A 24,336-nucleotide genomic window follows, 5' to 3' on the forward strand; every position below is an offset into this window, starting at 1 on the left:
TTTAACCGATTGAATTAGACTATCCGGTCAAGCTTTAATAGCACCACAATGAGCTACTATTGTAAGGTTTTTTTATTTTTTTACCAATTGCGCTACGGTTGTAGGTTAAGAAATGACTACTTTAATCAAACTATTAATTAAAACAAAATAAACCAATAGTTAGTGCAAATTGAGTTGCCTACCATGCACATGATAAGGACTGAAATTTCCTTCTCATGGATTGATATGCATAATGAGTCCAATGCCCATTGTACTTAACTCGTTTCTTGAACGGCTTTACAGAAAAAAACAATAGACCTATTTATTTGAAAAAAATTCAAAATAACATTAATTGTAATTAAGATTCATTTATAAAATCACAATTAAAAATTAAAAAAATGAACTTAGATTCGTTCATACATTGAGCACACAGTACAATTTCATTAACCATCTTGTACATTAAATAGACAAGAATCCAGAAAGCAATAACCCCCAAACTACCGTACCTTCCTCAGTGACGACCTAATTTTCGTCATCGTCTTTATCGTGGTGGCCGTTAATTAAAGATTAAACATGAATCTTTAGCAGAACACAGCAAATCTTTATGAGAAAACCAGCAATGCTTGTTGAGAGACTGAGGCTATATAGCCACAAGCATCAATTCTGTTCTCCTCCAAGAACACTTTGGTTTTCATAGACAAGAGACCATCTTAAAGGAAATGAGGACTAGAGAAGTTTCAGTCCACCAGTCACATCATCAACCACTTCCACGGGTCCTGCACAATAAATTTAGATTGAATTTGAAAAGGAAAAGGAAAAGGCCAAGTGAAAATGGAAAAGGCGATATTCTATGACAAAAATAAGTGCATTAGAAAAGAGATAAATTACCCATAATTGCCATCACTGTTCTGGAATCTAGAAGAAAGGAAAAACAATTGGTACGTTAAACAAGATAAGCATTAGATAGATGTAAACAATAGCAGAGAGCATATACTAGCACGTACAGATTCAATTAAACAAGATGTGGAAACTACCAGAGCAGTTTCTCCAACAAATTATCAGTGTCGAAAATAACATCACCTTTCCACTCCCACTAAATAGTGGAAGTATTCATTCAATTATCCACCAAAATCAAGTGAATCCAATTCCCAAATGTAATAAAAATGGCTTTAACCCTTAAGTTTTTCCTTATGTTTTCTTTTTTTGGGTCTACATCTTGACCTCTACTTATATCTTACCCCACTCTTGTCACTTAAGCTAATCTCAGGCGGTTTAGCTCTTGAGCTTTTAGCATTTTAAAAAGTTATTGCTCCAAAAGATACATGCATTCACAAAGCAGTTAAAGGCACAAGATTTCATTAATACTAGAATCAGCTAAGGCTCCCCAAACAATTCCACTGGTAACTACTACAGGTAGAAAAAGTATCTCTTCTCCTGGTCATCATGATCCAGAGGTTGTCATGTGAAGTTTAGAATAACTACATAAGCCCTATGATTCAGTTATAACTTCTCTTCAAGATGCTTACTTTATCCAATAGGATTTCTAAAAAGTTCTCTCCCATGATATTACTATGCCTACAACCTCATTCATCAAAATGAGGAAGGGCAATGAGACCCAAGTTCATGGTTAATATATAGTTGTCAGTCATCTCTACAGCATTAGATCCTTCAAGCTTATTTCACAACTTGCTCATTAAGAAACCAAGAACTATAGATTGATCCTTTAATTTTAGGGTGGCAGTGAAATTATAAGACCACAATTAGCTGAGCTGCATCTCCACTTTAAATTCCAGCTTTACGTGGCTTAAGCATACACGTTATAAGCATGAGAATCAGACAATTATTCTGGACACTAAGTATCAGCATATGCAAAGTGCTTGTAACTCACTTGGTGCAATCTGTGTTCTCCCTGCATCAATTGTGATATGTGTAGGCACGTTCAATGATTTTGCCCTTTCCTGTCAAAAAAAAAAAGAAAGAAAGAAAGAAAAACAATACTGATAAAGCAATTAAATTTCACATTAATATAGCATACTAAAACGTAATCCAGGTCAAGTTCAGTCATACGTGGTGTTTGAGGAAATGAAAATTTGCTGATATAAGCTCCCCCACTTTTTTCTCTTTGCAAACACAATATGCCATTTTTTTTAGCTAAATGGCCCCTTCTGTCACTTTCAAAATCCCAAACAACCATATTTTATCCTCCCCATATGATTCTAATAACCATTTATCAAGACATGCCCTTCAAATAATTATTAACCATATGCATGAGCAGAATTGAAGCCAGCAGTAAGAAGAGAAACACATTTCCTTAAACTCATGTTTCTGTTAGTTTTCACAGTCAAGTCTCTTAAACCAATATTTACACTTCATGTATTACTTTGCCACTTTGTTTCCAAGGTAAATTCTACAACCTCCATCCAGTGGATTCAGGTCATCTGCTTGATCTAAACGTTCACCTCTGCATTTGCGTTACCAATTCTATGCCCTTAAACCACATAATCCTCTCAAAGAGTCACAAATCATCCAAATCAACTTTATTCATTTCTGGTTACTGAGTCTAATGATTTGTGTCCTCTTATTTTATTCCCTATTTGCTGATCTACCCATTTGTACATTTGTGAACTAGGAGCTAAACTCCCAACCTATTTTACATGATTAATTAGAAAAGAAAACTTCTTTCAGTTTTATATCTAAAAGTAGATTAAATGTCCAAGTAAGGCTACTTATGTGTGTCATAATCATAATCAACTACTCAGTAATGTATAACAAGGCGAGCAGACATGCCAATACCCTGCTACTAAGTAGATCAAACAAGAAATTAGCCAAAATAGCACCAAATAATTCTAAACAATGCTCACTTGCAAAACCAGCATATCTTCCTCGCTTTCAATTTTGACAACCACCTTGGGCTGGGCACACATCTCCCACCTGCATGTTGAAAAACTTCATAATGAAGAGACACAATCAAGGATGACCTACGAGTGAAATCAAGACCTGTGGCTGTACCTATTCAAAGCTTTTGGAGCTCGATGAAGAAGCTTTTTGTAGAGACCCAACGTTGCATGACTACAAATAAAAAGAATCAGACATATAATTAAGGATACCCAGAAGGCAATTGCTGTATAACAAGTCAAATATTAAGAGATATATAATTAATGTATACAATTAAAATTATACCTGCACTGAGCAGCAATTTTCCCTTTACCCATTTTAAGATCATTTCTCACGACCAGTACCTGCAGAAAAATAATGGCACATTTCGAAGCTCCCCACTGAAAATCAGTATACTGGATTTGTAAGAGAAAGAAGAAAAAAAAAAACTAATTACCATTTTAAAATCATCAAGCAAGTCAGCCAGATGTTCAATCTCAAGCGGTTCTTTGGGGTTCTTCTTCTTCTTCTTCCCTTCCACAATAGAACTCCTTTTAGCTATCGCTGCTGAGATAAGGAGGCGAAGAGGATACTCAGAGCCAATGAAGTACCCAAAAGCAAGACAACCTGCCCCAACTAGAAGTGCATTCAGCCATGTGAAATCCATTTGAATAACACCTTCTTCTTCTTCTTCTCACGCCCCTAAGAACTAGAGAAGGATCGGAGGATCAAAGATGGAAGAGTTTAACGTGGTTAATGTTAGGGTTTATCATGGAAAGCTCTCAGGCACCTCCAAGGAGAAAAAATAATTAAAAAAATTTTAAAAAAAAATAGGGAAAGAAAAAACGCTTCCTTCGTTACAGCGATCTGAATGTCAAAAGGCCATCAGAACTGAATTCCTTCGCGAAACTAAGAAATGGAACCATTCCTCCCAAGTCCCGCCTCTCTCTTGTTAGAAAAATAAGCGTCTAGTCCTTTGTTTTACTGGATTTAGAAATGGGTCCATCCAATTCAAAGATTTTTAAATCAAGGTCCCCAAATCTCAAAATCCTTGGAGATTAAAGAAGTGGTAAATGGCAGTTGTTCAATTATCAATACTCATAATTAAATTATAAATGTATAACATTTAAAATTTAAAAGTAATATTTTATAAATTTTATGAAATTTTTTAATAATAAATTTATTATGTGAGACTTAGACATTATTTTCTTTATTTTTTGTTAGACTTGACAAAAAAATTGAAAGAAATAGTCCATTAACTATGTGTGGAATATTCTCCATATAATTTTATCTAGTTCCAAAACATCTAAAAAAATTTAAAATTAATAGACATGAATATTTTGCCTCAACATATCTTTGATGTATGGAACTTAGATCAATTTACATTCTTAAAATTCTCTATTTTTAAGTATAACTAGGTAATTTCAATAAAGATTGGATTGCATCTTATAGTGTGTTAAATTACGGAAAGGGTGTTCTTTTTTCCTTAGTTTCCCTAAATCCAAGAGATGATAGTGTGTTTGGAAAGCCATTAACAAACCAGAGTAGGTGTGGCAATTGAAAAGATATTAAATTATTGACATATAAGATAATAAGCCACATAGGATGGCGACTTGCTAGGAGTTTGATCATTGAGGTTTCATGTTTAAAAAACTTAGCAGCTAGTGGTGAAAGCATGCAAAGGAGGCCATGATTTCATTATGCAAGTAACTAACTGACTTTAATTCAAGTGGTAATAAGAGAGAGATAACAAATAGCAAGTTTTTTGTTTTTAAATGGTAATTTGACATCTCACTAATATCTTAAGGAACAAAAACTCCTATCACTCACACGTAAGATAAGGAAAATATTTTATTAAACTCCTTGACTAAACTTAGTTACAGTCAACTCTTAAAATTTTGAAACATTAATTCAACCCCTATAGACCCCATTTGGACTAAATTAAAATTAAGTTTTTGGAAAAAAAAAGACACAAATAATCACAATACCCTCAAATAAAAAACAACTGACGTAAGAAAAATAAACAATTGATATATAAAAAATGAATAAATAATATAAAAAAATAACATTACTACTAGTTAAGTGCATGAAAAATTCATGTAAAGAGAATAAACAATTGATATATAAAAAATGAACAATAAATATAGATGAAATTTATAACTCTGTTTAACAATATAACACCACGATGAATATAAAAGAATGAAACTAGGTGCTTGAATAACTAGTATAAAAAAAATGAACAAGTGATATAAGAAAAATAAATAATTGAAGTAAGGGATTGGAGTTATTTGTGTTATTTTCCTTAAAAACTGAATTTTAATTTCGCTCAAATGACTGAAATGGTGTTTCAAAATTTTAAGGCTTGATTGTAAATAAGTTTGATTGGGTGTTTAATGAAATTTTTCCTAAGATAAGTTGATTATAAATTTATTATTTTATTAATTAAATATATATTTTATAGCTAGGCCTGATAGAATTCTTCACAATGATGATGGATGAGAAGAGTCAACCCTCCGAAAAGAACCAAGGTTTTTTTTTTTTTTTGGCCAGGATAAGAGCCAAGGTTGAAATAACTTTTTACTTGATTTAAATTAAATTTTAGAAGAATTTATATAAAAAATTGCTTTCTTACTTTACATTCTTTGTACTGTGATCATAATTTTTTTGCCGATAACTTGGCTAAGCATTCCCATAATTTAGTTGATAATTTTTGTATTTTTGATTGTCCCCACTTTTTTTCAGAAGGATGTGAATGATGAAAGAAGGCTGCAAGCTTTGAACTTGGTTGTTTGTATTCTCTCCGTGAGTTAATACATGTTTTAGTTTTAATTGAAAAAAATTTTCTAAAGCAACCTCACGATTAACAAAGTCAAAAAAAAAAAAAAAACCAACTATGAAGCACTGTTTCAAATTACTGCATGTATCCATGTCTGTATCGTATCTTATACCTATATTCATCAATACTTCTTTGATAAATATTGGTAAAATATCAAAATAACTTTTTAATTTAAAAAAATTTAATTTTTACTAGATATATGATATTTCTAAATTATGAGTCAATACTTCAAAACAGAAATTTTTTAAAAAAATTAAATTTATTAAAAATTGTGATATTAGACTTTCTATTACTAATATATTTTTTGATTTGTCTTTAAACTCAAAGATTAAATTTTTCTTAAAAAATAAATTTTAGATGTAATAAAAGAATAAAGATTACATTTTTCTTAATTATAAACTTGTGGGATTGTAATTTTATGATAGTCGAGAAGGAGGAGATATTGATACTATACTTATTAGTAGGGACTAAGTGGTAGACAATTATGTATATATAGAATGAAAGTATAATTAGTAATTATATTTTACTTGGTATTATTTTAAAGGAATATGCATACTAATTTGGATATTTTTAAAATTGAAATCGTATTTTCAATATTTTTTGTAAATATATATACATATAAAAAATGTATCATATTATATATTTTTTAAAAATTAAATTATCAATGTATTGAATACATATCATATCTGATACTCCTATCAATATCTATGCATCATAGCATACCAATTATATTATCAACAAGAAACAACAAGAATAAAATACTATAATAAAAAAATACTACTAACTTCTACTTCTACTAAGTGGATTGCTTAGTAACCTCATCCCTAATTCTCCACTGTCATATCATGTAGTGATGATTAAGTAACTAATTAATCAAGTTTGTTGCCTTTAAGATGTATACAGGTAATCTTCACAATCACAAAGCAACTTCTTTCTTAAAGTAGCGTCAATATGGCTAACCACTTAATCATATTAGAAAGTGTACGACCCTTCCCCCTTTAACACCAAACTAGACTGTTTCCTGTGCATTGCACAGGTTAGAATTGAGGAATTTAAAAAAAAAATATAATTGATATTATTAATAAGGATGGATGTGAGTTTGTTATATTTTTAAGTGTTATTTTATACACCATTTTCCTTGGATATTTGATTTGTTAACATCTTATCTTTATTTCTTAATTTTATAGTAAGTTATAGGTAAAGGTGAAAAATGTCTAATTTTTGATGAATGCATTATTTCTATAAAGAATACATAATATGGATACATTTATTCAACTTTAATATGAACCTCTTATTTTTTCCCTCATACAACATTTTGAAAAATTTTCTTGTAAACTACATTTGTTGTAGATGTCAATGGCGTAAATTCATAATGATAAATAAGAAGCTTAAGGCCATTCTTCGATGTAACTCTACATAAAGTAACATACAATTGACCATGTGTAAAAACCAATTTTATATCACCTCAATTGAACGTCACATGAAGAAATAGGCACATCATAAATCTTGCCAAAAAAATATGTCACGACAGCATGAGTTCGGCATTTTATGCTGCAACATAAATAATTTTATGCCACAGTGTATTTTGCCAGAATCCTTTTTTAATCTTTTAACCCCGATCCAATATTATCTTACCTTGTATGATAATCATTCTTCAATATATAGGTCTTGCTCTGATTTTAATTTATGAAATAATTTTATAATATTTTAAGTTTTGAAAATTTGAAATCCCATTTATGTAAAGTTTATAAATTTGATAATTTACCTAGGTTAGTCTTGTAATTACCTCAATTTTGGAATTAATTAGTAAGGAGGATCTTACACTCAAGGACTTGTGTTCCTGAATGCTTCCAAAACATTTTAGAAATCCAATGACATCTAGAATTACCACAACAATTAGTTTACCCAGATGAAATTATCATATTACACTATGATAAGAAAAAGTATCATTTTCAAAGAAAATAAATGAAATCATGGCATACCAATCAAATGATTAAAATTTGTGACCTATTTTTCAAAATCTGCTCTACTTATAACCTCCTTGATTAACACAAAGTTGAATACATTTGAAGGTACATTTGCCTGATGTTCCTTGACAAATGTATCTACATGAAAATTGATTTTCCAAGGATGACAGCATGCTTGGTGTTGTCAGTATTGGGGAGAACTTCAAAGTTCTTAATAAAGTAAACCCTTCCCTCGGTTGGTTGTTCTTCAAATTGTTGGAGTAGATTTTTGCTTTAAATGAAAGCTTGAATTTAAGAACCTTGTGAACATTAAAATAACATGTCATCCATCATGGATTTACTTTTTTTTTTCTTACAGTGAAATAAAACATAATCAGAAGAATTGTTTAAATGCATACCTTCTCATCAATGAGCAAGAATGAAATGTTCCAAACATGGTAGGGGGATTTTTCTGGTTTATATGCCATTTTCTCAAGACTCTGACGACAATACACTATGTCTCCATGAAGTCATTGATGTTTTAAACAAAGTCATACTCATCAAATTCCACCTTTGCCTCAGATAATTCAAGTACATAATCAAATGAGAAAGAATTAAAAAGAAGAATAACTATGTTTGGAAGGAAAGAATGCAAAGTATTCTTTGCATTTAGGGTCTTTTATAAATGGATGCAAGCAATAAGAAGCATATTGTAATTTATTAGGGGTTTGGAATAAGAGGAAAATAACTTCAGTTCATAATTAATTACTATGAAGCCCAAGTTTATTCTATCATAGCCCTGTGTTCAGCTCTATCTGAGGGATAACCATCAGTATTCACTTAGCATCATGGAAATTAGTTCATAAACAACTCAAGATTTAAATTGCTGAAACAAATGATGAATCAGTGCTGTAAGAAATGAATGGAAGGCTGGTATACCTTGTCGTTGTTTGGAACTTGAACTCGAGGGAGAGATTTGCATCGTCTAGCTTTTCCAATCTCAGTATTCGCTGATTATTTGCTCTTTGAACTACTCATAGAGAGACATTTTCTGAGTCTGGGCAGTTTGGGGTGAACTCGGATGATAAATCACCGAAAGTCAGATCGAAAGATAAAATTGGTTTGGTCATGATGAGGGTTTTGGAAATTAAGAAGGACTGAAGATGGGTTTATGAATTTAGGTGACACCGAACGGAAACTGTAAGGGAAAACAAATCAGTGTGAACTTTATTTTTTTTTTTTTTGGATACTAAGGAAAATCTAACACTCAACAAAAAAAATGAGGGCATACAAAATCAATGTGAACTTCAAAATGGGAACTTTTGATTGCTTGTCGTTTCCTGACTGCAAAACCTAGGTACTAAATTTGAAGAGTCCCGTAGCAGAACTTCAAAAAATAGAAGTGAAAATAGAAACTAAAATGCTTACACGCTTAAGATTAGAGACTTCTTTATTGATCTTATTGAACTCCTTCCATAGATTCTCTTGCCTAAGCAGATCTACAAATCATGATTGGGAATTGAAAGTTGGTTAAGAAGCAGTAGAAAAAATTGCAAGGCATAGTATTGTGATGGTAAAAAATGGGGGTTAAGGAGTGTGGAAAGAGGAGTTCCCTTTATCTGTCCATTGTCGAGGTTGATGGCGCCGTCGACTTGATCATCACTAGCAAGACGACGACGACGACACTGAGATTCCCAAATTAATTCAAGATTGTGGCCCTTCTCTTCTCTAATTGAGTGATGGCTGACATTTTTATCAATACAATCAGACCTAGTCAACGATGACAAGATCGTTTTTCTTTTTGCATCTTGACTTCTTCGGACTCATTGCTAGGGAGAGGAAAAGACTCGCTTCTAGGAAAAGTTTGATGCTCCCGTAACGATAAATTAACAATGACATAAAAAAACAAATTTAAAATATATTAAAGTTAACTAAATCAATGTTAACCAATCAAAGCTATTCTAAAAGATTTGTTAATATATATTGATTTAAATTTAAGATAATGATTGAATCTATTTCTAACACACAGCTTCTTTTCTTAAATTCCCAGCCATCTCGAAATACTGTAAAACATAGCATACAGCCTCATTGGATAATATATTATGAAAATGTTGAAATAATAATATATTAATTCAAGAAATTAAATTAAAATTTGATCTAATTAGTTTAAATTTAAATTTAAAGAAGAGAGAGAGAAAAAAAAGAGAAGTAAAATAAAATAATCGACGTTTCAACTAAGTTCCTTACCATTCTCCAGGGAGGAAAATTGTATTATTAGTATATATAAATTCAAAACTAAAAAGAAATAGTCAAGCACATGTCTTTTTTTTTAGCACATATATATTTTTATTGGAGGCAATCCTGCTTGAGATAATAAATGTAGGCACTTTTTTTAGTAGAATTTAAATATTTTTTTTATCATATTAAGAGAGATTAGTTTTCTCTACTAAACCCAACACTGGTTGGTAAACACATACCTATTTTATGTCCTTGTTATTTGATTTTTTGAATTAAAAATATTTAGTATATAATATTTAAACATAAAATACTCCCTTCATTTTTATATATAAGAGAGAAAAAATTATATTACATAATTTAAAAAAGTTAGTTAATCATAATAATTATGTTTGAGAATAAAAAAATTAAACTAAAATACTTTATGTTAAACAACATAAGCATGTATTAATTATTTATTTCTCATTGATATAAATCATGAGGGGTGATTTAAGAAATGTGTAATAAACATTTATTAAAATATTTAATATTGCTTATATAAAAAAATAAATAAAAAGTGATAGTTTCTATTACAAATAGAAATAAAGGGAGTATATTAAAGATATAATTCATTTAATAAATTATACCAATATTATAATGTTCAAGGTGAGGAGGACTCTTGTCAATGATATAAATTTTATATTCCTTTCATTAAAAAATATTAGGTATTTTTAATCAAATCTTACTCTCAATAAACAATTACTTATTTTTAAATTAATCTTATCCTTTTATATTTACTTTATTACACACTTTACAATAAATATAAAGTCATTCATTAATGAATATACTTACAAAAAAATAGTAATTACACTCAAAAAAATAAAAATATTTTATATTTTTTAATATTCAACTTTTAAAAAAATATCTTATAATTTTTGAATGGAGCGAGTACATTTTAGAGTAATGATTGTATTTTTTGGCCAACTAGAGTGATTCTTGTGTTGATTTATTACTTATTATTGATTATTAATTATTGATTGGCATTGAAGTTGTTACATTTATATTGGATTTCTTGTCCAAAAAAAATTTAAAAAATTCCAACAGTTCATGATTTTTTTCTATTTATAATTTCTTTTTTATCCACAAAAATAACGTTTCATCAATACTCAATACCAATAATCAATAATTATATAACTTTAATTAAATATATAGATAATTGAATATTCTTCCACCAAACGCATTCAAATAATTAACTATTAATTATCATTATCAATAATAATTAACGATGAACTTTAAAATCTTGCCGTACTCAGTCGTGACACATAATTTTTCAAAGTTGCGATGGCAACAGACTGAGGATTCAAGGAACCCGACAACGCTTTCGCGCAGTTGTTGCGCGTAGTCTACTCAACCAAACTCACCTCAATCTCTAAAGGTGCGTTTCAATTCTCACTCTTCTACGTTCAATACAAATTGGATTGGAATCTACCTTTTCGATTATGGAACTTTCTTTTCTCTTTTCTACATGTATGTTTTGATCCAAATAGTTTCGTTGTAACTAATTCATAGTATGATATATCGCTGCAATTTTCTCTCCGTTGAATTTTCTAGGTTTTGAGGACGGTTGTTTGTGGGGTTGTTGGGGGTGACATTTTAAAAGGGTGTGAGAAACAGGGGAGAGATGAGTGACAATTTGATGGATAAAGTCAGCGCCTTGGGGGAGCGCCTGAAAATTGGTGGGTCTGAGGTGGGTCGAAGGATGAGCGAAGGCATGAGTTCTGTGAGCTTCAAGATGAGGGAATTTTTTCAGGGTCCAAGCGAGACTGATAAGCTTGTTGAGGATGCCACCTCTGAGGCCCTTGATGAGCCCGATTGGGCTATGAATCTTGAGCTTTGCGATTCGATCAATCATGAGCAGGTCAACAGTGTGGAATTGATTCGTTCAATCAAGAGACGGATCGCAATTAAAAGTCCTAAGGTTCAGTACCTGGCATTGGTTTTGCTTGAAACATGCGTTAAAAATTGTGAGAGGGCCTTCTCAGAAGTGGCAGCGGAGAGAGTCCTTGATGAGATGGTCAGGCTGATTGATGATCCTCAGACTGTTGTGAATAACCGGAACAAGGCCCTAACACTCATTGAGGCATGGGGAGAGTCAACCAGTGAGCTTCGTTATTTGCCGGTATATGAAGAGACGTACAAGGTATATTAACAGTTTTGATGTTGTCCAATCTAATTATTTTCATTGTTATAGCTATAGGAAGAATTTTAAAGGAAATAAAACGAAAAAGCTGGAAGGCCAGAGACAATTTAATTTGAAATCTTACTGCTTTCTTTTGTTTGGTAAGAGACTGCAAAATACACCTAATGGTAATAATTCACGCTTCCATTTAAAGAAAAAATCTTGAGAGTTGAGCTATTAATTATTGGTGCCAATCCCAATTCACTGAATAAGAAAATTTTGGAAAACTTTTTGCCAAAATGCTAATGATTATTTTGGAATTTTTTTTGCATCGGAACTCAACTCTCTGGAGTTTTAGTTTAAAGTTCATAGATAAATTCCTTAGTTTATTTTTATCTGAAGAATTAATTATCTTAGAACTTCTTGTTAAACTTTCCTTGACTACCACTTTTCTGGTCCAGAGTTTGAAGTCAAGAGGTATTCGATTCCCAGGTCGTGATGATGAGAGTTTGGCCCCTATTTTTACTCCTCCTCGTTCAGTAACTGCTTCAGAAGTTCATGTCGATCATCCAGTACATGTTCAGCATGATATTCCTAGGCAGAGTTTTACACCTGAGCAAACAAAGGAGGTTTTCAATGTTGCAAGAAATAGCATTGAACTTCTTTCTACTGTTTTGTCTTCATCACCTCAACAGGATGTTCTACAGGTATTTCCTTGTCACACTGTACTGCTTTTGTAGATCCACAAATTAATAGTTACCATGATAAATGTTTGAACTCAAAATCTGGTGCCAAAGATAGATTGTCATGGGATCTTGCTTGGAAGATTATTTGTCCTCTGTAACTAAGTACACTTTTAGTAATTTTCATTTGCGTACATGCATGTTTTGTAACTTATGTGGATAAATTGTATGATGTATACTATCATTTTAGGGTCATAGGAGTTCAGACATAATTAGCTTGAAGCTCCATGCTATGGGCTATAGTTCTGAGACATGTATAACCTTGTCAATTTCATGTAGCCACCATATGCGCACTATTTTCTTTTAACTGTGCTATGCCCTTTATACCCTATAGCTAAATAGAGCCACGTCCCTAAGTTAAATCATTTTGAGAGGCTGAAGGATGTGCTTTAGCAAAGCGGTGCCTGAATCCACTGCATTGACGAGACCTACTGCAATACTACATCCACTGCCTTCTCCAAAATATGAATAGAAAGTTGAGGGATTATCTTATGTGATTGCTATGATGATAGTGCATTTGAAGAGGAATTTGATTTAAATATTGCTTAGGCTCAAACTTCTGGAGCTATGTTTTCATGTAGCTTGCAATCCTGCAATTTATGATTTGTTAGCTCTTGGCTGCTCTATAAATAACTATGGACCATTAGCAGCAGCATCCTCACGTTGAATTATAGTTCATTACTTTTGTTCTGAAGTTGTTAACATCTCATATCTTTGCTTTAGCATCCTGAGGAACTCGATGTGAATATGAGGGGGTTACAGTTTTGTGCAATGGTTCTTTCTAATATTGTTTAGTTTGCTTTTTTTTTCCAGTTGACTTTTTTCTACCACCATGTTTAGATCAAAAGCAAACATTTACTAAATATTGAGAGGACTATTCAGATGGAAGGTGAAAAAACATGTTTGTGGTTAATAATTGCATTTTATTATGTAATGCTACAGATATGTTTTGTTATGCCATTTGTTCCACATTGAACTTGCTATATGAAAAGGAATATTAGTGTAAAATCCAGGATAAAAACCAGCAATGTGGTGAGCGGGAAGACTTGCACTTGCATGCAACTCTCATAGTTCTTGACTTCTTGTGGAAATTTAATTAAATAAAAGATGGACTGCTAACGATGATGATAAATATTACTAAGACTCCTAAAAAATAGTAAACTGCACGACTCTTAAATAATAATGAACTCCTAATCCTCTAGTAGTCCTAATTCAATGCGGTTTCTCAACTATTAGCATCTTTGTTTTAATTTTATTTATTAGACTAGTTCACCACCAAAAAAAAAGACAGGTAATAAAACCTAACGCCTAATATTTGGGTCAAGATCAAATTGGAGTTTGCTATATAAAGTATCCTGCTTTTCAGTGTTCTTTTCTTTATTCTTTTTGCAATCATTCCTTATTCCTTCTACCTTTTCATGTGTGGCTCTTCTCATACTGCTTGATTCTTCTACTTAATGTTTTTGGCTCTTGTTTGTGGAGGCTTGTGCTTTGACATTATACTTGTTCAATTGCCCAATCTCCATCTTGGTCTATTGGAGCGGTTCCTCAATCAGATCATCATTTTTTATTTTCTTTTTTCTTTTCCTCTTTTATTTTTGGGAGTACGGGGTGGGGGGCTTTTGTTACCATTTTCTGCAGCTTTGTCCTGTCACGAACTTCTTCTTCTTCTTTATTTATTTATTTATTTTTTGGGGGCGGGGGGCGCAGGGTGAAGAAGGAATTCCATCATCAAACCCTCTTTCCTCCCCAAAAAATGAAATTGGACTGGAATAGAACAAACAATGTCGAGAAAGGGCCCTTCATTTCTATATGATAGAAAAATGGTGGATGTAAGAATCTACAGCTTCAGGAAGAAGAAAATTACTTATATTTATCTATTTATTTATTGGTCATATATAAAAAGCTTGCATATCAGTGAGGTCCTTTCATAAGTCCATGTGGCAATTCTCGATGGGCTGAATTCCTTGATCATATCAGATATGTCTCGTTTGTTCCCTGGGCCATCTACGCGCTGCCAAATACTGTTGCATGACCGTTAAAGATCTATCATGTGTTTTAGTTATTGGGGATTAGCTATAGTTCGTTGCTGGTTTGCTATACAGAATTGCATCCTTTTGAACCATTTGCTTGATTGAAATGAGTTGATGACTGCTGTCTTGTTGAGGACAAAGCTGACTTCTGGAGAATAAATTCACCAATGTTTTATTTAACCAATCAAGATATTATTGACACTGCCTCTTCAAAAGAAAATTGAACTATCAATACTTGGTTGGAATATTTTTTTATCAACCTTTTTGATCTATAACAACCACCCAGCCACTAGTTTTAATTAATTTGTTGATTATTTGCATTTATTACTGTACGTTGATAGCCATTGTCAGTGTTGTTACAAATTTGCTATTTATTCTCCATTTTTTTCACCTGGACAACGCCCAAACATCACTTTATCATAAGATGCCTGTAAGCCATTCTTCATCCAGTTGGTTGTGCATAACCAATGTTGCCATACTATTACTTAAGCTTGTATAACCTCCCGAAACAGAAAAGAAAGGAACGAAACAAAAGACCGAGGAAATTTATTTTATGTCTGAGCTTTTCATTGCTTTTGTTTTCCTCTCGATTTGAATACCCTTTAGATGTGCATCAGTTTTAGACTTGCAAGGTTCCTTAAAAGAAAATAAGCACACCCTAACACTGATGATGGCGGGAGTTATAAATCTGATCTTTTATCTGCAGGATGATTTGACAGCAACTCTTGTACAACAGTGTCGTCAGTCTCAATATATCGTACAGAGAATTGTGGAGACTGCTGGAGATGACGAGGCACTTCTTTTTGAGGCCTTGAATGTTAATGATGACATCCAGAAGGTTCTCACCAAGTATGAAGAGTTGAATAAGCCTGCTGCTGCTGCTCCTCCTCTTAGGCAGGAACCTGCTATGATACCGGTCGCCATTGAGCCAGACGAGTCACCTCTTAATACTCAAGAAGATGCATTGGTTAGAAAACCAGCTAGCTCGAAAGTTGGTCATGGAGGCAACAATGATGATATGATGGATGATCTTGATGAGATGATATTTGGCAAGAAGGGTGGGGATGCATCATCAAATGGAGGGCAAGATCCAAAGAAGCAGCAGTCATCAAAAGATGATGATCTCATTTCATTCTAATCTGCCCTGACTATAAACCCTAATTATAGTATACATTTAACTTTCATTTCATGGCTGGCTGCAAATTATGTTTCTGTGTTGGTTGTGAATCTCCATCAGATTGCTTGTTCCTTTATTTTTTGCGCATGTGTGCGTGCAATTTATGATTTTATTTCAGTATATAAGTTCTAGACAAGGTATAGATGGGAGACCAATTTTAGTGAGTTGTTCTTCATATGTTTGCTTTATGATCTGTTTGACTGCTACTTTGATGGCTAAATTTCTCATTCATGGTGCTTTTATTAACCTTTTCTCCTTGAACTAAGCCTTCCATTATCATCCTCATAGTCTTGCTTGAACCCAAAAATGAAATGATTTAATTGTTCAAAATACTGATAAATTGAACGATGACTGGCTTTATTGTCTCTCAAATTTGATTTTGATTAGGAGATATATTAGTTCAAACTCAAATTATAAAAGATTGATTTTGAGCATGGTTATCTGAATAGGTAACACACAACCATGCATTTCAATTTCTCTAAACTAAGACTTCGTTCTAGAATCAAGAAGGAACAGATCATTATTTGTTGAGTGTATCTCTTTTATTCTTAAATTTTTTTTAAATTAATCTTATTTTAAGAACAAAGAGAATACGTATTTCAAAATCTTAACTACATGTTGTATTTATTTAGCCTCCATGTCAATGACTATGCATTTTTCTAACTTGAGCCATGAGGAAGTGCATGGTAGAGAATAAAGTCACTAATATAGGGTTAAACTAATATTACTTATTAAAAAATATTATCTTATAAGAATTGCCTATTAAATATCACACCAATTAATGTTTTAGTATCAAAACTTAATCATTTATCAGGTTTTATCTAATAAGATTTTATCCTACTCCCTCCATTCAAAAATATTAGATATTTTTAATTAAATTTCACCTCTCAATAAATTAGTTACTTATTGTAACACCATAATTTTTTTTTAAAATAATTTAATTCAATTATGATAGAAAAGTGTTTATTATGGTAAACAAAAGTCAATTTATCTTATTTTTTTGAAACAATTCTATAATTTAAAATACTACCATGATAGGAAATGATAAACATAGTCTTATAAAATATTTCACATTTTAAAATAACTATCATGGTAGAAAAGATTAAATTAGAGAAATAAGAACTATTATGATAAGTAGAATTTAATTCCTTAAATTGTCATTTCTAAAATTTGAGATCCCAATTAATTAAAAATAAAATAAATGTGAAAGGCTCAAAAGATTCCTTTTCAAATAATACAAATCAATTTCATACAATTAATACACATTTGCAACCATAGTTGGGTTATAGTCACCCAATACGTTTTATATCAATAAATTCAATATAAAAATATTTAACAATTGATTTAAACTTGTACAATACAACGTCTTAGATAAATTTTTACCTTTCACATGCTGTTAGGCTAAAATCACATTTTTTCCATCCTTATGCTTCCAACAAGTGCAAACCATTGACCAATAACTGCAAATCATTAACCAACAACTAAAATAAACAACTTAATCAATTTTCAAAATAAGCCAAATATTTGGTCTCATAATCATGCTATTTCAAACCATTTAAAATAAATCAGATATTAAAGTTACAATCATCCAAAGTGTGCCAAAAGTGAAAATAATTTGAAGGGCATGATTATTTCATTACATTCATATAATTATCAATAAACAAAAAGCTCTAATATTGGTAATATACGCATTAAAAATCAAAAATTAAAATACACAAAAGAGACAATGAATCTATGCTACTAAGCCTCAAAGACTTCTCAACGCGCCACTTGTGGCTATTCTTCTAAAAAATTATTAACTACATAATGAGACTCAAAAGTTTCAGTAACCAATGTCAATTTATGATAGTTATATAAATAGCTAAATGTGTGCTTGCTAATTAGGGAAACAATAGTCATGTGATTTCAACAAAAATACAAGAAATATTACAATGTACAATAAACAACTATCCTTATCTCCCTCCATTATCCTTGAGTCGTAGCCCTCATTCAGTGTTAAATTATCCAGCCAAAGATAGATTAGCTCGAACCCTTACAAGCCACCCATTGAGTCTCCAATAGAAGCATACCACGTGGCACATAAATACAACAATAACAGTAAGTCTTCCAACACCTCCCACAATAGTTAAACAAAATTCATATCAACATTGTAAAATTATATAATATTACAATCTTAACAATTTTTTCATTTTCAACAATATTACATGACATCCTACTTGGCAAAAATACTTTAAAATGTATATTCACAATTTCACAATTTTTTCATAAACATAATAAAATAATTTTTCAAAAATAATTCATAATTTTCTCAATAATAACTCAATGTATTAATATGAAGTAACACTAATCACAAATTAAAAGCATGGTTATCTTGTAACTTTTTCAATAAATTATTCCTTACTATTTTCCTTCCACCACAATTTCACCAACAACACAATCTACAAATAATATATTATTTATAAATATTAGTTTTAATTATTGAAACTAATAAGATGACTCTAATGATAGAATTAGAGAATATAACATGATTTTTAATATCATTCTTAATATAAATCTAGAGTTAGTACCATCAAATAAAATTTTTAACTCCTCTTTTAGTAATAAATAAACACTAATAAGTTAAAATCAACTTCTAAATCAATTTTTATCATCAAAATTTTCTTTTTCATGTCATAAATTCACACATAAAATTATTCAAAAATTACAAATTGAGTCTTAAGCTTAAAATCATCATTCTATAGTTATAATAATTCATTTCTCATTCCAAATAATTATTTAAATCTCAATAAATTAATATATATTTTTAGATTCAATAAAAATTTAGTTTAGTGTTTAATCCATAAGCCTTAAATTCAATGTCCATCAACAAATTTATACTCTAAAACATTTATTATACTACTGACAACCTCAACAACCACATTTATTTAATATAAATTCATCCCTCATCTAAACCCTAAATTTTTTTTACCACTATAAAATCAGAAATCAAAGAGGCTAGATAAATAAAAAAATTTTTTAAAACGCTTATATAATTTTAAAAAACTTAAAATTTTACCTTAAATATTTTATTAAGAAGCCTCAACTTTAAAACTTAGCTTTTCAGCACAGGCAGGCACCGTCACCATCTCTATTCGCACGAAGAGAAAAACGAAAAGGAAAGGAGAAATGAGAAGGAAATTTAGCATGTGAAGATTTAAAAAGCATGTGGGTCCCATATTTTTTTTTTCTTTTTCTTTTTAAAATATGTATATGTATATGTATATGCACTTTACACTCACCTACGCACGGATAACCATCCGTCCCTCATCCTTCTTTTTCTTTTTTTTATTTAATTTATTAATCTCCCCCTCTACCTCTCTCTTCCTGTCTCTTTTACATTTCTTTTTATTCTTTTCCAATAATAATAATAATAATAATAATTTTTAAAAATTTTAATTTAAAATTATATCTTAAGTTAGATTTAATAATTATTTCCTACTAATTTGCTTACTTTTAAATATTTTCTAAAATTTTTATTAATTTAAATTAACTATTAAAATTTAAATTGAAATGTTTACACCTACTTTCAAACTAACCTTATTTTTTTATATTTATCCCTATTAAATATAAAGTCATTATTAATAGAGAAACTTTTAAAAAAAAGATAATAATTATACCTTAAAAGATTAAAAATGTCTTACATTTTTTAACATCCAATTCTTTAAAAAATGCCTTATATTTTTTAACAGAGGGAGTATTAAATTTTATCTCATAAAGGGTATGAAACAAGTATTATAAAAAAAAAATTAGTTCAAAAAATCAAACTAAATAAATGAGTTTATTTACGCATATTGGACATAACTAGCCAATATTTCTAACTGAATTATTGCCTTCCAACACAAATGTTTTGGCCATGTTCACACAAACGCGGCATGGTTGACAATAATGATCTGTACGTGTGAGATAGGTGTTAAATTCTGTAGTACTTTTGTTTAAGATAGAAGTCATCTCACGCTATTCTTATTTAAGGCACTTCAAATTTTAATTGCATGATACTCTCTTCTTAGTGTCTGGTGTGACATAAAACTCCAAACTTCATACTTAATTGAGTTGCTTTAAAATACAAACATTTTGTTCGTATTTTCACAATCTCGGCATGTTTGACAACAATAGTTTAGTAAGATACGTGTTATCTCATGGTATCTACTTTTATTTAAGACAGGTGCTATCATCATATGACATACTTGTTGAGGCAGGTGTAATCTTGTGGCGCTCTCTCATCTAAGCCAGGTGTTAATCATGTTACACTCTCATGATCTGTTGCAACACCAATATAAAATGGCAACATATTCAAGCGATTTATTCTCATCTACACTAACGTTTCTTCATATCTCAAGAACACACTTGAAGTTTTCAACAACATCAGTTAAAATATCTTTCTTCATTTAAATTTTTCCAAAATATTAAATGTTTTTGCTTTAGTTGAACATATTATGCATGTAAGATTTTCAAGGGAAGGCTCTCTACCTAATTTACTTATATATATATGTATATATTTGTTTCCCTAATTGTGACTTTCTTTTTAGAGTAAGGGCCTCCTATAAAGAGGTTCATGGGGTTGGTCTAGTTTATTAGTTGGAAGGCATGTACACTTTGGCTCCACACTCTGTTGGGAAGTTTTGGTGACGATGAAAATATCAAAGATTGTTCAGATAATTGCTGCCATTCTTTGCATCTTCTTTCTCTTAGTGATGGCTTTGTGGCTCGTGAAATTCGCGTCATGAGGGTAGAGAAACTGATTTGTGACTGACGATAATGCAATGTTTAGTAGGTAGAAAATGGTTTTTTATAAAAGAAATGAGAAGTGTACCTATCCCATCTTCTTTCTAGATATATTTCTCATTTCTTTTTTCCGTATAGCAAACATGCAGTAATATACTTTTATTTTTCCTATTTTGGACCTATTCTATTAAGGTATGAGTATATACTAATCAAGAAATTGATGTTGTTCAGGACCCAACTTCTAATTCATCTGAAGGCACAGCTTTTTGCTTATGGAAGAAGATCTGGTGGCTGAAAGTTCAACCTTATAAGCTTAAAACACTTCCTCTAGCCATGTGTTTATCAGGAAGTAGTGCAACAACAGGACTGTTTCACTTTATAAAAGAAAGGATGTTTCAGACACTACTTGTTCCTTGTCTGATCTGCGCTGCTGAAGCTAAATCTATGGAAACCTTGTTGCTTCGCTGCAAACGGGTGATACTTGTCTGGTTTGGTAGATCCTACCTCTTGCACCGTTGATGGAGAGAGATGTTGTTATCCGATAGAGTTACAAAGATAGTATCCTCGTAGTTTCTTATGTATATGTTTACGGTAGTATCTGTGTGTGTGTAGGGTTTGTATCTTCTTTGGTCATATTTGCTTACTAGAATATAATTAAATAGAATGGATTGAAAAAATCAAGACAAAAATGAACTCAATCACCTTTTCCCTCTTAATAAGCATGATAAAAGTCATTAATATGTACAACAAATGTGAGAATTATCACATTTTTTAAAAATTTCATGAATCATGATTTCCAACCTCATAAATTAAATTACCCCTCCACTTATGAATGTGTTTATTTATCTCTTTTTATCATTTTATTTTTACTTTCATTTTTTCAATCCATGCTATTCTAATAAGCAAACATGACCTTAATGTTTTTCTTGCTTTGTCTGTGTTGTAAGTACAAGTTTGTTATGCTTCAGGACTTTGGGTGCTTTTTGGCTGTTTCATATGAATGAAGTATATATAACTCTATTGGCCAAGCAAAAATTGAGAAAGGTTATTAGTTAACCAAGTATATATTTAGGTTACAATATTAACAGATTTTCTTTTAATGTTTATGTAAACTTGAAAGAGCAAAGCTATTTTATGTTCCCCCCGCAACCCCCCTCCCCCGGGGGGGGGGGGATGGGGACTAGTTTTAATTACGTCGTTCACTTAGTGCTTTTAACACACAAGTTTTGGCCATATTCTTCAATTCGGCAATATAAATGGCAACAATATCTTATCTAAGGCATGTGTTATATCGCGATACTTCCATCTAAAATAGGTGTCTTATTATTATTATTATAGCAACACTGCTATATAAAATGCATCATTGTGAAAGGTTCAAAAATATGATTCATAGTGAGGAATATGTATTCAATTTCTCGATCACCTTAATGCTCTCTGATTTATTACTCACATTCCAAATTAACATTATAATATTCTCTATTTCTCTAATTTACACACACACACACATATATATACACACCCTGAGATTTCTTTAGATCCTCCATTTCATGGTACGATCCCAAGGAGTAACTCAAAAACCAGATATGAATCAGAAATGTAATATGCCAAGGTTCTTCAATCCGTCTGAACTTTTCCTGACTGGTCAAAAATTATTCAGAACATTGGGAAGAAGTTGTCAAAGTTGAGCAACCTTTTCTGTTTCTACATTATTGTTTTATTTTCTCTTTATGCTTTCTGGGAACATGATAGAAAATGAAAGAAGAACAAGATATTAAGAAAATAAATCTCAATAGATAATATATTTCAATGAAGAAAAAAACGGCAGGTCAGTAATTTCTATATTAAATAAAGGATAAATTGGCCCATTGGCCAAAAAAATCTTGCACTTATAAAATATAGACCAAATTTTAAAAATTTGAGAGTATAGTAGGTTCACATTGACATATAAGAGATTTACTATTGATATACAAGAATTTATCATTGAGAATTTGAAAATTTACAAAAGGCTTATCATTGATATACAATGATAAATTGTTGACAAATACTCTCTTCGTTCTAAATTATAAAATACTTTTAAGAAAGATTTAACATTTTAAAATATAAAATACTTTGATAAAAATAAAATTTTATTAATTATACTTTTTCAATATTATCCTTCTTATGTATTCACTTTCTTCAATATTCTTTCATCAATTGAATGAAGGGCATTTTTAAAAATTTATATTTTTTCTTAAAAAGCAAAGTTATAAAGATTATTTAATGAGTTTTATTGATGTATGAGATTTTGTCTAAAAATGTCTTATAATTTGAGACAGAAGGAGTATAATAAATTGGTCGTAATGCAAAATAAAATATATGTATGAGTTGTTTATTTGGTTTGTTCCTATAACATGAGTTATATTTGCAAAAACCCCTTAAATAAATTCAGCTATGAGGAAGTACATGGGCAGATAAAGTCAATAATATATTTCTTTATTGGCTATTAATCAGATCTTCAATGGATCAAAACTTCTATAGTTTAAACAAAAAGGGCTTTTTCAGGCAATGAGCCCCTATTTTGGCCAGTTTAGTCTGATTAAACTTGACCATTATAGTTGCTTATCTGTGTGTCTGTGTGTCTGTGTTTCATGGGTAAGACATAATTTTACACTAATGTTACTTCTTAAAAGATGTATACTATCTTATAAGAATTACCTTATACATATTACAGTAAATAATGTTTTATAGTATCAAAGTTTTATCAGCAGGTCTTATAATATGCAATTAAAATTTTATTATATTTTATGCTATCAAATTTTATTTTATAGAGTATGAAACAAGTCTTATAATATGAATTAACTTAAAATGTCAAACTAAATAAAAAATAAAACTTTTTAAATATATAGGACACGCATATAGTTCCAATATTTTAAATTAATTGAGTTATATTGCTTTCTAGCACAAATGTTTTAGCCATATTCACACAAACTCGGCATGATTGAGAGCAATGATTTATCTAAGGTAAGTGTTATCTCATGGTTTTTTTTTTTCTTAAACAAGTGTTATCTCATGCTATTCTTGTTTGAGGTATATTTACATTATTCTTATATGATATAGTTTCAATCTTTATATCTAATTAAGTTCCTAACACAAATATATCTTGGCCAATTCAAACAAACTGAGCATGATTGACGAATGACAACAATGAGTCATCTAAGACAAGTGATCACATGGGAATTATGCGGCTGGTCATACACATAGATCCAATCTTTATACCTTATTGAGTTATTGCTTTAATGCTTTCTAATATGTTTTGGCTATGTTCACACAAATGCGGCAAGAACGGCAACAATGAATTGTACATCAAAAATAGGTGTTTCTTCTTTTCTAAGATAGTTGATATATCATGCTATTCTTGTCTGAGGCAAGTAGTGATCACGTGGTAACGCAGTTAGTCATACACATAGATCCATTCTTTACACGTAATTGGGTTACTTCTTTCTAGCACATATGTTTTGTCTACGTTTACACAAATGCAGCAAGAACGGCAACAATGAATTGTACGTCAAAAATAGGTGTTTCTTCTTTTCTAAGATAGCTGCTATCTCATGCTAT

General features: G+C 30.8%; 2 protein-coding genes across 2 annotated transcripts; one reads left to right on the top strand and one right to left on the bottom strand.

The window, feature by feature from the left end:
* Window positions 1-369: 369 nt before the first annotated feature.
* LOC129312578 (uncharacterized) lies at window positions 370-3,826 on the bottom strand. Its single transcript, XM_054955238.1, has 7 exons — window positions 3,311-3,826; window positions 3,160-3,218; window positions 2,989-3,048; window positions 2,841-2,910; window positions 1,868-1,937; window positions 868-894; window positions 370-755 (listed from the first exon to the last, which is right to left on the bottom strand). Exons 1-7 carry the CDS (start codon window positions 3,518-3,520, stop codon window positions 706-708), a joined length of 546 nt encoding a protein of 181 aa, XP_054811213.1. The 5' UTR covers window positions 3,521-3,826; the 3' UTR covers window positions 370-705.
* Window positions 3,827-11,146: 7,320 nt separating this feature from the next.
* LOC129312363 (TOM1-like protein 1) lies at window positions 11,147-16,227 on the top strand. Its single transcript, XM_054954932.1, has 4 exons — window positions 11,147-11,284; window positions 11,461-12,049; window positions 12,490-12,735; window positions 15,511-16,227. Exons 2-4 carry the CDS (start codon window positions 11,531-11,533, stop codon window positions 15,940-15,942), a joined length of 1,197 nt encoding a protein of 398 aa, XP_054810907.1. The 5' UTR covers window positions 11,147-11,284; window positions 11,461-11,530; the 3' UTR covers window positions 15,943-16,227.
* The last annotated feature ends 8,109 nt before the right edge of the window (window positions 16,228-24,336 follow it).

Source organism: Prosopis cineraria, unplaced genomic scaffold, assembly GCF_029017545.1.
Source record: "Prosopis cineraria cultivar Desert tree isolate PC_DT_omini unplaced genomic scaffold, ASM2901754v1 PC6, whole genome shotgun sequence".
Taxonomy (NCBI): Eukaryota; Viridiplantae; Streptophyta; class Magnoliopsida; order Fabales; family Fabaceae; genus Prosopis; species Prosopis cineraria.

Excerpts from the sequence above, each read along its gene's own strand:
- LOC129312578 (XM_054955238.1), bottom strand. The coding sequence starts at position 3,520 with ATGGATTTCACATGGCTGAATGCACTTCTAGTTGGGGCAGGTTGTCTT. Across the intron at positions 3,049-3,159 it reads AAAATTGCTGCTCAGTGCAG|TCATGCAACGTTGGGTCTCT; the intron begins GTATAATTTTAA and ends TTTTATTTGTAG. Across the intron at positions 2,911-2,988 it reads GCTCCAAAAGCTTTGAATAG|GTGGGAGATGTGTGCCCAGC; the intron begins GTACAGCCACAG and ends TTCAACATGCAG.
- LOC129312363 (XM_054954932.1), top strand. The coding sequence starts at position 11,531 with ATGAGTGACAATTTGATGGATAAAGTCAGCGCCTTGGGGGAGCGCCTG. Across the intron at positions 12,050-12,489 it reads TATATGAAGAGACGTACAAG|AGTTTGAAGTCAAGAGGTAT; the intron begins GTATATTAACAG and ends TTTCTGGTCCAG. Across the intron at positions 12,736-15,510 it reads CTCAACAGGATGTTCTACAG|GATGATTTGACAGCAACTCT; the intron begins GTATTTCCTTGT and ends TTTTATCTGCAG.